This window comes from Hyperoodon ampullatus (assembly GCF_949752795.1).
Source record: "Hyperoodon ampullatus genome assembly, chromosome: 4".
NCBI classification, from domain to species: domain Eukaryota; kingdom Metazoa; phylum Chordata; class Mammalia; order Artiodactyla; family Ziphiidae; genus Hyperoodon; species Hyperoodon ampullatus.
The window spans coordinates 132,541,291-132,554,272 of NC_136917.1; the positions used below are offsets into that span (position 1 = coordinate 132,541,291).

The window sequence follows — 12,982 nt, forward strand, 5'->3', positions numbered from 1 at the left end:
GTTGATTTGAGGTTTTTCCACCACATATAATACTGCACTAAACACCCTTGTGATTGCACACTGTTTTAATTTTATCGCCATGGATATCTGAGCCCTGAAATGCAACCTTTCAAACGCTACTTCCTTCCCCCCGTCCTCCCTGTCATTTGGAGAACAGAGCTGAAGGGAGACTAAAGATGAGCTGTGAAAGCCGGTAATTACTCCATACAGCACATGGCCAGCAGCCTCCTGCTACAATATTTACGTGCTATTCCATTGAGATGGCACTCTGCTCACATGACCCAAATGCAGTTCTCACTCCACCAAGAACACAGCTGAATCCAAACTGCATTGGCAGCTTTGCACATGCTCCGTCTGGCCCTGTGAATCCTCACTCACCCATTGAGATTTCTTTTGGTTTAAAACAACACACCAGCTGCTGAGGCTCCGTTACCTCCAGTATTTTCCTGGCCCAGATCCAAGGCAGGTGGCCCTCTATGAAAACCATTTTTCAAGGTTTGAGCTTTTTTTTTCTGTATTTGTTGGAGGAGAGAGGGTGTGTAATATTTACACGTGGGTATAGCTGATGAGTGAGACCATAGGAAGTAACTCTTTTTCCTGTTAGGTATTACAGGAATAACATTTACCTATTTCCATCATTTGCCTTGACAAAGACTGGCAGCTCTAATGCACATTTAATTCTCAAACAGAGAGGCAAGGGATGCTGTATCTGACTGTTGTGTTGACTGTAACGTATAAGATGGTGTTTTCTCCTCTCTAGAGACCTGGATGCTTTTTGCCATTCTGATGGTAAATGATGAGACAGGCAACCATGGATTTCAGCACTCCATCTGTGTTTGATCAGCAAAAAGGTAAAAACGCTGCTTTAACTCACCCTTTGGTTCTTTGCATCTTTAGTCCAACGGTAGGGATTTGCAGTTGTACGGGGAGAGAGAGTAATGTGTGTGTGTGGTGGGGCGGTGTGGGTGTGGGTGTGTGGGTGTGATGTGGGAAGAGGATTTCACATAGGAAACAAACCTGTTCTAAATGTTCACTTCTCATCTGATAAGCATTTAGAAGGGAAAAATAAGCTTATGGTCTATTAGTCTTGCTAAAGTGCTCCTACCTACAAATTTTAAAAATTGGGTTTCAAGCACACCAGCTATTTCAGATAGTATCATCTTTATTCTCATTAGCTTTTTGTTCAAATCTTTAAAATATATACATTATAATAAGTAACATAAACCCAATATCTCATTGCTATAGTTTCATAAATATCTCTTGATTCCCTTCAGGAATATATGTTGCCCAGATTCATGCTGTAGTTGATATATTATCTCATCCGAGGTTGTGTAATGACTTATCACTATGTTATTATTTGCAATGAAAGGATATATCTTTCTTACTCATAATTCCCAGTGTGGAAGTAATTTTCCACACAAAACGATTGCTGTGAAATTGATCCATCCTTATAAAAAACATGTATTCAGCCATTCAGTCTGTGCATTTACATTTTGCATATGAAGTGTGTGCGTGTATGCATATATATACCTATGTGTAATTATGCATCTTTTCTCTGTAAGTACAGAAAATTTCCATTCTTTAAATGTAAGTAATATTTTAGAAGATTTTTTTAAAAAATATCTGATATCTAAACCACTTTCAATACCCTCTGAATATTCCTCTGAATCCTAAGATCCTTTGGTCATTTACCTGTTTTGGCTACACTGTGAAAATGGTGGTCTGTGAAAGCCTCATTAAGAAAATTCATTGCTTCTTTCCTTTTCCCTTTTCCTGCTCTAGGCCATAGTGTGTTTACTACCTACCCTTCAAGCTACATCTGGTTTCATGGGTGAATTATTTCAGTTCAGTGCTTTGTAGTTACAGACTTACATTTAGATTTCTGAGTAACTACTGTGTGTGTGTGTGTGTGTGTGTGTGTGCATCTTCAGGATGTGCCAGTTTACACAGCATTGGGCTAGGAACACCATAGAGAAAGTGATTGTTACAGTTGTGCCCACATCCTTTGTACAGTTTGTATCACTGACGGCAATCAGCAAAAGTGACAATATGCTCAGATCCAAAGACCTCATACTGGCTAAAAAATGACATTATTGAGCTATGCAATTCAAAGAGAAACACAATGGGTTTATTTTTTAAGACTGATTTGAGGGAGCTAGAACTGACTGCAGAACACTAGCCCCTCGTAATGAATCCATCTGTTCCAGTGTTGTGTCTCCTAAAAGGACTGAGCCCCAAACATAGTTAAAATATTAATTTATAATATTTATTTTCTTATAGCACTTTTCATGTGAGCAATTCACAGCTATTTCTCCACCCTAGACCTGATTCTTCCCCTTGTAAGTTAACCCTCTCCCTGATACCTCCATCTCTATTTCTCAATCATTTCTCTCTAGAGGTGCTGTGGTATGGTGGAAATAGCATGGGCGACATAGGTTAGAATGGCAGAATAACTACTTCTTAGCTGTGTGACCTTAGCAAGTTACCTGACCTCTCTGGGCCTTAATTGCCTCAGCGTTAAAATAAAGGAAACGATGCTCACCTAGCAAGGTTGTTGTGAGAATCTAAAATAATGTACAAAAAGCACCTGTCACATTGCCTGATATGCATTAACTACTTTCAAACTGTGGTTGCTTTTGTTATTATCGTTGCTGTTATAATTATTACCACCCTCGACTGTGAGTTCCTCAAATGCGAAAGACTATTCACCTCTCTATCTCTAGCTTGAATTTAGCAGTCCTCAGAACAAATGAGGGTTTAGTTAAGGCCAGTTGACTATACTACATTAATTATTTTCTTTAGAACTCCAGGGTACCATTTAGAGCAACCCCTAGAACAACAGTTAACTAAATGATACCTGAATAGTTCTATTATCACATTAACCGTTCCACCTTCTTAAAAGCATGAAAGGCCATAATAGGTTTAGACCATTGCATAGATTCTAAATACCATATTGCTGGGCAAAACCATGGTGAAGTGACTTTCTCTTGAAAAGTTGAGTATGGGTAGGGCTTTAGTAGAGGGTTTTCCTTGAATTCCTAATATCTGGGGAATCAAAACTCTAGTGTCCACTAGCTTTACATGCAGATGTTGACAAAAGACATTACATCTGGAAAGATCTTAGAAGTCTTGTAAGACTGCTGTGATGGCATCGCCTTTATGGAATGTAGACATCAGCATTTAGGTACGACTTTGTGTCCTATTTTATTTTACCTTCAAAAGAAAAACACTATCAAAAACCAAGGAAGTCCATGGTGTTCTCCACAACTGGTTGGCATTTGACTACTTGTTTGAATTATGTATGGAAAGTCATTGACAGTATGGATTGTTCCTGAGGTTGGCTTGATTTTTGGTTTTGTTTTTATTTTTATTTTATTTATTTATTTATTTTTTGCTGTACACGGGCCTCTCACCGTTGTGGCCTCTCCCATTGCGGAGCACAGGCTCCGGACGCGCAGGCTCAGCGGCCATGGCTCACGGGCCCAACCGCTCCGCAGCATGTGGGATCTTCCCGGACCGGGGCACAAACCCGTGTCCTCTGCATCAGCAGGCAGACTCCAACCACTGCGCCACCAGGGAAGCCCCTTGTTTTTATTTTTGATTCTGAGTCACTGCATCCTCTACCAGTTGTTAATTCATCATGGGGTTGGGGGGGAAGGAAATGTTGCATTGCTGTTCGTAAGCTTTTTTATTATTTTTTATTATAATTATTAAAGACTTGGCTTTCTCCTCTCATCACTGTGAGATTACAGATCTACATGAATGAAATGTAACATTGAAAAGAAAAGAAAAACTTGGCCACATATAAAAGTCACCTAGACAGTTTTTGAAAATCCTGTTGCCCGGATTCCACCACTGGATATTCCAGTTTATTTGGTGAGGGGCATGGCCAGACAAAGCTCCCCAGGAAGTTCTAATGTACAACAAAGATTGAGAACCGCTCATTCCATCCATCCCCCTAAGATCTCAGATGGGAAGAGTGAAGCACTGAGAGGTTAAAATGGGGGCCAATTTGGGGCTTCCCTGGTGGCGCAGTGATTGAGAGTCTGCCTGCCAATGCAGGGGGCACGGGTTCGTGCCCCGGTCTGGGAGGATCCCACATGCCGCGGAGCGGCTGGGCCCGTGAGCCATGGCCGCTGAGCCTGCGCATCCGGAGCCTGTGCTCCGCAACGCGAGAGGCCACAACGGTGAGAGGCCCGCGTACTGCAAAAAAAAAATGGGGGGGCAATTTATGATCATAACACACAGCTAATTAGTAACAGAGGGGACTGAGACCCAGGTGTTCGCTATCCAGACAGCAGACTAAGAAGTTTCTTTCCAAGGGCAATCTCTGGTCTTAACAGCTACTTTGAGGTGGAGGTAGGGCTCAAGCAGCTCTGGCTTATGGTTGCCCAGAGAATGGTCAGCAATGTGCACTTGGAAACTATGATGAATAATGACCTTCAGTTTGGCTCAAACCAAACCCAGGTGGATTTGGTAAGTCTGAGTCCCTCTAATTGCATTTTTCTATTTTTCTCTTTAGCAGAGGTAATAAGACAACTCCATGCCAGGGGCTTGGGGACAGATGGACATTTGCTCTAGTCCAGTCTCAGTCCTCATCCCAGTTGCATGGACTTGGACAAACTGGTTGATCTTCTCATCTGTGAAATGTGGATAATATTATACATTCACAGGGTTGCTAGGAGGCTTAAAGATTGTGTTATCTTCCTGGCCAAGGGGATTCGGGGCCGTGTCTCTGGCTTGCCCTGTGAAGCTGTGAGGGAGGAAGCCTGGGTCTTCAGAGCTCTCCACTCCGGCTTTGTGCTTCTTACTTTCACCACGGCAATATCTCTCTGGTCCCACGTGTTCTCCCTGGCTGTCTTCCCTCTCAAAGCCCACACGCAGAGAAGGACCTGTAGTAAAATCATTTACTACAGAACACAGAGGTTCCTACTGAAGTTGAGACTTCAGTTATGTAACCAAAGATCCCTGCATGAGGAGGAACCCAGGCCTCAGAGAGAAAATAGAAACGACAAGGGAGATCCCAAGGGCCTCACCCAGCCCAGCCCTGCCCCAGCTCTGTAAGAAGGAGGCTTACTGAGGAGGCTGAACAGTGTGTCTGCAGGCACCTCTGGGGGGTGTGGCCCACCCTCACAGGTTTTTCTCTGGTAGAGCTGTTGCGAGAATGCGAGAAGGGGCTGGGCCCTCCAGCCCAGATTTATACAGAGCATCGTGTCCTAGGGCTGCTCTAACAAATTACCATAAACTGAGTGGCTTCAGACAAGAGAAATGCAATCTCTCACAGCTCTGGAAGCCAGAAGTATGAAATCAAGATGTCAGCAGGCCGTGTGCTCCTTCCGAAGGCTCTAGGGAAGAGTCCTTCCTTGTCTCCTCCAGCTTCTAACTGCTGTGGCTTCATCACCCCAATCCGCCTGCATCCTCACATGGCCTTTCCCTCTGCATGTGTGTCTGAGAACTCCCTCTGCCTCTCTCTTATAACAATACATGTGCTTGCATTTAGGGCCCACCCAGATACGCCAGGATAAGCTTCTACTCTCAAAATCCTTAACTCAGTCTTTCAACGTGTGAGGTGACGTGCACTCTTTTGCCATATGAGGTCATAGTCACAGGTCCCAGGGACTAGGACATGGATATACCTTCAAGGCCACCATTCAGCCTGCTACTTGGCATGAAAAAAGGTCAGATCTCAAGTTCCTTCTCAGAGGTATACAGCCTCATCGCTGGGTTTCTGGTAAAATCCTTTCTCATTTAAGTCGGAAGAAAGGTTGGCATTTGGGAGGTGGGATGGAAAGGGCATAAGATAAAATGGCAAAACTGAGGTTCAAGCCTAAACCTGCCTGACTTCAAAACCCATCTTTTTTTTTTACTGCAATACTCTTCCTTTTTTTTTTTTTTTTTTTTTTTTGCGGTACGCAGGCCTCTCACTGCTGTGGCCTCTCCCGTTGCGGAGCACAGGCTCCAGACGCGCAGGCTCAGCGGCCATGGCTCACGGGCCCAGCCGCTCCGCGGCATGTGGGATCTTCCCAGACTGGGGCACGAACCCGTGTCCCCTGCATCGGCAGGCGGACTCTCAACCACTGCGCCACCAGGGAAGCCCCGTATTGTGGATTTTTAAAGCTCCCACATGCAGATATGCTGGTTTTAATTTCCAACTTTTCATCCAAAATGGGAACGCCAAACAAAAAGAATTTAGAGTGCACAGATATGCACTTTGCTGAAAAAACCAAAGTTAAAATTCTGATGTGACAAAGGAAGAATGCCTCCAAAGGAAGAATAAGCAAATTTTCAAAGGGGTTTGGGAAGAAAGTAGAGAAAAGGCAGGCAAAGGAGACAGGAAAGAGAGGGGATGATTTGGGCTCAGCTGATTTTAGGCACAGACCTTGAATGGGATGAAACCCAGGAACACTGAGGAGAATTCGGTGATTGATTTTCAGATTGATGGTCCAGATACAGGAAGATTAGCTGGCAGGTGACCATTCCAGAGGTTCAGAAGCAGATTATCTGTTGCCTGTGGGAAAATGCTCAGCCTTCTCCCTCTCTTGGTCAAGAAAGAGGAACAGAGGGAAGAAGTAACAGGAGAAGAATTCTTTTTCCAATTTTCTTGCCCACTCAAGACCTAACCCGGGCAAACACGTTGACTGGAAGCCTGCTCCTCCCCCTCCTCTGCCTCCTTCTTTGTGCTCTTTGTCCTCTTTCCAGCACACAGGAACTTCCCTTCCATCAGCCAACTCCTGGGAAAGGTTGTGACATGCCAATCCACTCCCAGCCCCTCTTCTGGACCTAGCTAGAGGGAAGCCCCTGACTGATCTTATCCAAACAATTACCATTCACTGCCTTAGAGAACCATGAAACCGAAAGTGATTCAGTGGATTGGGGTTGAGAGGAGTGGTGTCGTTGTCAGCATTCTCCACCATTAGGACCACCATAGTGTCCTCGGGAATGGGGCCTCTTGCCTGACTATGCATCGAAAGAAGGAGAATCTGGGAGTGGTACGCAGAGGGAATGAAGGCCCACCTGGTGAGCCAGATCTCCTGAATCAACCCTGATGTTATGTCCCACAACTTGGCTAGATCAACTTCAGAAGGCAAATCCTCAGCTTAGCCCCTTGTCTGGAAGTCAGCTGGGTCACCACACTGAGCTTTTCCTACCATCTCTATTCATTAACTCCATATTTCTTTAGAATTATTAAACAACTGTGTTGATTAACTGATATCCATAGATTTTCGCTTTGAGGCAACCATTTGGATATTTTAATGGAGCCTAAAGGAAGAACCACTAAACTTGTACCTATTTTTATTCCCAAACAAGTAGAAAAAAACAAACCTCTCACCCATCGCAAATACAGGACATGGTGAGGAGGTAAGGGTCTAGATGCACTGAGGCCCAAGGTTGGTGTAAAAGATGGGTATGGGCTAGACACTGTATTGCAGAAAGACCACATCCACCCAGGAGTCATGTTTAGCACACTTGTAAGCCTAATAAATAGGTCCGTGTGCTTAATAAGGGCCCTAAATTAGTTTTCTCTATGTAAAATTTTAAAATGTCAGTTGCTTATTGATGAGGCCACTCTTGTTTTATTGGGTCCATTGGGGGAAGAAGTGAAGGAACAATGTTCCAGTCTACATGGGAACTATTTCCATTTCTAAAAGTATCCTCAGAATTTAAAAATATACACATATAACATTTAATAGCATTCTAATGCTTTTTTAACTTTTTGTTTGAAAATCATTTCAAGCTTAAAGAAACATTGTAAGATTAGTATAAAGAACACTGTCTTTTACCCAGATTCACCTGTTAACGTTTTACCCCATTTGCTTTATTGTTAGCTCTTTCTCTGTGTCCATCTCTACATCTCTGTTTCTCTATCTCTCTGCCTCTTTCTCTGTATGTATGTATGTATATGCTTATTTGTGTTAGTGTGTGTGTGCACATACATGTGTATGTACTTTTATCTCATCTACCTGCATTCCAATTTTGTCTATTGATCCAATAATGTCTTTTATAGCATTTTACCCCCAGAACAGGATCCAGTCTAGGATTAGGTACTACAGTTAGTTATCGGGCCTCTTTAGTCTCCTTTAACCTGGAACATTTCTTTAGACTTTCTTTGTCTTTTATGACATTGACATTTTTGAACTTACAGTCTCTCTCTTTTTTTAATACCAAGTTCCTCCTTATGGGTTTGTCTGACGCTCCCTCACAACTAGATTTAGATTATGCATTCCCAGCCAGAACATCACATGGGCGATGTATCCATCTCAGGTTATCACAATATGGTTTAAATTCTTTTAGATGGTAATTTGATGTTACAGGTGTTGCACTATTAGGTATCAACTGGTTCTTACAGAGTTTTTTAAGTACTGGGGTTTCTTTCTAAATGTAAAATTAGCATCACCTTCTTCAAAATATTCAAGCAATACAAAAAAGAATTCAGTATAGAAAGTGTTGTATTCTCTTAACTAGCAAAGGGCTCTGTTCTTCGGAGTCTCTTAGCCCCAGCCTGTTCCCAGCTTCTCGGCTACCAAGATAGACCAAGATAGATAGCAACTCAACCTCCATGTGGGGATGGGGGGTAGCTTCCAAATGGAGACAGAGGAGATCAGGCCAAGAATATTAACCAGTAGTAATAATCAGAAGAGCAATAACTCTGGTATATTAAGCAGCTCCCATTTATTAAACCAGACACTGTGCAAAACTTACACTCCTATCATCTCACTGGATCCTCAACACAGCCTGTGAGATAGATTCCATTTCTAGTCCATCTGAGGTTACATGACTTATCCAAGGCCACACAGGACAAAGGCAAAGCTCCCATTTTTAACTCTGGTTTCTGACCCCCAAGCCCTCCTCACACTCTTGTTCACCATGAAGTTATACTTTCTGGATTCTTATAACCCACCTCATCAATCCCTTCATGACTCCTAGCACAAAAGAAAATAAAGGTGACGGCAGCTAGGTTTGCTCAAGTCTCCCCAGGGCTGAGCTTCCATTTGCAAGGAGTTCTGCCCAGTAGGCTCAGCTTAGTGACAGGCCGACCTCTTCCATGGTAGGAGTGGATCCAGTCTCCATGGCAACCTGCCTTTAGAGCAAAGAAAGACACCAGAATCCTAGGAGGAGGAGGAGGAGGCTAAAAGGGTAGGATTCACTGGAATTCGACCTGTGGAACTGATGTGATGGGAATTGGGAATTTGTAAGGTCAGGTCTTGGCTTCCACCCCAGAAGCTTCTGAAGCCAGGTTCTTGATCATTTTCCTACTCAACCTATTTGCTCTGTGCAGCAACAGGTTAACATTTCTCCAAGAGACATTTCAGAGGGCCCTGACCCTGTAATCAAGGTCACAAATAAATAGCAATTGATAAAGAGGAAAGAGAATTATTTTAACCTTGATATCCTAAGCTTTGCTCCTGGGTGACCCCAAGATCATTCCTCTGTTCTCTAACTCACAACAGTAAATCAGAACACAGTTTGGTGTTAAAAAAAAAAAAAAATCAACAACAACAACAAACACCTTACTTTTAAGAATCATGAGAGGAACACCTGAAATTCATCTGAAAGGACATTTTAATCCTTCTTACTTAGTGCTATTCAAGTCAGCTGACTCAGCATGACCACTATGCAGAGGTCTGGGGATGGGCTCGCACTGTCTGCTTTCTGGTGGTCACTGCAGAAACCAGTCCAGATCCTGGAAGTGTTTTGTCTTAGAATGGTAACTTATAGAATTGAAAGGAACTCAGTGAATGTGTAATCCAGCTCCCTCACTTTTTACATGTGAACACTGAAACAGAGGGGTTAGCAGTGGTACAGTGTACTGGACTGTAATGGCCACCGGAGTCAAACCAAACAATTCAAGTCCCAGTGCTGCCACTCTTTTTACTGACCCTTTCCAGTCAGGCCCCAGCAACGGTCCTTCTGCCGGTGTCATTGGAGCCAACAGAATGAGCCTGAGTTTGGTTCAGAAGTAAAGGGGAGGGCTTCCCTGGTGGCGCAGTGGTTGAGAGTTCCCCTGCCGATGCAGGGGACACGGGTTCGTGCCCCGATCCGGGAAGATCCCACATGCCGCGGAGCGGCTGAGCCTGTGAGCTACGGCCGCTGAGCCTGCGCGTCCGGAGCCTGTGCTCCGCAACGGGAGAGGCCACAACAGTGAGAGGCCCGCGTACCGCAAAAAAAAAAAAAAGTAAAGGGGAGTTTTCTTCTTTGCTCAAAGAATGGAGAAAGGCGAACTCACTCTCTAGAGGACACGCTGTCCCTACAGGCTGTGGGCGGGGCTGCTTTATAGGATCTCCTCAGCGCGGGGTGCGGGAGGTGGGGGGGCGGAGCTCTCCCAGGGCAGGCACGGCCGTACCGCTGAGGCTCCAGAGCGCAGGCTCTGGAGCAGCGTCTCTGCCCACGGCCCGCGGCCATCTTGAATTGAGGTGGTGTGTGCAGCCGCGCTTCTGCCCACACCCAGAGCTGAGGTGTCTCGCGCGGGCACTTCCCCCGAGGAGGAACTCTGGTCTGAAGTGCCAAGTACCAGTACGAGGCCTCTGCACGCGGCTCCCTGTGAGCAAGTGAAACCAGACTAATCCCAAAGGAAAAAGAAAAAAGGTTAGACTGTATTTTATTACCCAGATTCTATTTTTCCATGAATTGTTAGTGGGCTCTGCTGGTGACACTTAATGTGTGACCCAGCTGTTTAACATCTCTATACCTCACTTTCCTACCTTGTAAATTAAGATGGTGCTATTTCAAAGGATTGTTTATAAAGAGTGAATTAAGGAATACATGCAAAGTACCTGCAACCACTGCTGGCCCATAGTAATCACTCAGTAACTGCTAGAGGGTGTAATGGGTTTGTTATAAAGATGGTTATAGGGCATCTCAGGTGGCGCAGTGGTTGGGAGTCCGCCTGCCGATGCGGGGGATGCGGGTTCGTGCCCCGGTCCGGGAAGGTCCCGCGTGCCGCGGAGCGGCTGGGCCCGTGAGCCAGGGGTCGCTGGGCCTGCGCGTCCGGAGCCTGTGCTCCGCGGCGGGGGAGGCCACGGCAGTGGGAGGCCCATGTACTGCAAGAAAAAAAAAAAAAAAAAAAGATGGTTCTAACAATCTTCAGAGGATTGTTAGAAAGATTCAATGACATAATACATACAAAGCACTTGGAACCATGCCTGGCCCAGAGTAACCACTTAGCAAGTGCTAATGATTCTTATAGATGACTTACCTAAGGTCATATGGACAACTGGTCTTCCCTGGTCAAGAGAACATCCATCTCTCAAGTTACCTCCCCCTCTGTAATGAATTCATAGCATAGCACTCCTTTTTTAAATTTTATTTTTTAATTTTTTATACAATTTTTAAAGGCTAATTTCCATTTCCATTTATTACAAAATATTGTCTGTATTCCCCATGTGTACAGTATATCCTTGAGCCTATCTTATATCCAATAGTTTGTACCTCCTACTGCTCCCATCCTCCCCACCACCCCCCGCCCCCGTTAATCACTAGTTTGTTCTCTGTATCTGTGAGTCTGCTGCTTTTTTGTTGTATTCACTAGTTTGTTGTATTTTTTAGATTCCACATATAAGTGATATCATGCAGTCTTTCTCTGTCTGACTTATCTCACTTAGCATAATGCCCTCCAACTCCATCCATGTTGCTGCAAATGTCAACATTTCATTCCTTTTTATGGCTGAGTAGTATTCCATTGTATATATACACCACATCTTCTTTATCCATTCATCTGTTGACAGACACTTAGGTTGCTTCTATATCTTGGCAATTGTAAAAAATGCTGCTATGAACATTGGGGTACATGTAGCTTTTTGAATGAGTGTTTTTGTTATATTCGGATATAAACCCAGGAGTGGAATTGCTCAGTCATATGGTAACCCTGTTTTTAGTTTTTTGAGAAACCTCCATACTGTTTTCCACAGCGGCTGCACCAATTTACATTCCCACCAACAGTGTAGGTGGGTTGCCTTTTCTCTACATCCTTGACAACGTTTGTTACTTGTGTTCTTTTTGACGATGGCCATTCTGGCAGGTGTGAGGTGATGTCTCATTGTGGTTTTGATTTGCATTCCCTGATGATTAGCAATGTTGAGCATCTTGTGTGTGTGTGTGTGTGTGTGCAATTGCTTTTATAAACAACTTTTAGCCTGGAATAAGGAGCTCCTAGTTCATCATGTTGGAGATTGTCCTTGCTGCTATAGGCTGTTGAAGTGTGCCTCCCTTATGATCTGGTTGATGTGGGAATAAGGACCTTGGCATACCGCATACTCCTCATATAAGGACTGAGGGGTACTCTTGTTGAGTTCAGCAATGATCTGGTTAAAGCTGCTTTCTGATACAATTACTCTCTCTGGGGAATTAACACTGCTGCTTCTGTCATTATCATTGCTTGAACATGCACCCATTTTGGTTCCTCTTAGTGGTTCCTTCCTTATTGTTTTTCGTTGCATCCTGAGACTCCTGAAAAACAGGGTTTCTCTTACTCCTTTTGGACTGGGGAGAATGGTGATTGTCCTCTTTATTATCATTCCTTCTTCTTTTCTGCTTATTGTTCACTGACTGTGTTTCTAATTCCAACAGCATGTCGGTAATTGGGTCTACATTCATATTTAGGACAGAGAATACATTAGTACTGGCCGAAGTGGCCCTGGCAATATTGGCCAAAGACACAAAGCAGGATGATGGTGAGGACCAGAGATGGACCAGTACAGGCCAAAGTTGCCCTGTTAAAACATTCTGGCATGGCATACCTCCCTAGTCCTGGCCCCCAAACCCTAGAAACCTTGAGTATCTTTTCATGTACCTGTTGGCCGTCTGCATTTCCTTTTTGGAAAAATGTCTATTCAGTTCTTCTGCTCTTTTTTTTTTTTTTTTTTTTTGACTGCATTGGGTCTTCGTTGCTGCGTGTGGCCTTTCTCTAGTTGCAGTGAGCGGGGGCTACTCTTCATTGCGGTGCACATGCTTCTTATTGCAGTGGCTTCTCTCATTGTAGAGCACA

At 44.1% G+C, this 12,982-nt stretch overlaps 1 protein-coding gene across 1 annotated transcript in view; it reads left to right on the plus strand.

The window, feature by feature from the left end:
• Positions 1-793: 793 nt before the first annotated feature.
• Positions 794-12,982, plus strand: part of ANKRD55 (ankyrin repeat domain 55) — a gene marked incomplete at both ends in the record, with an annotated part of 95,525 nt that continues 83,336 nt past the window's right edge. Inside the window, one exon of the mRNA XM_079702255.1 lies at positions 794-851. Coding sequence (XP_079558381.1) covers positions 794-851 — 58 coding nt within the window. The remainder of the gene's footprint in view (positions 852-12,982) is intronic.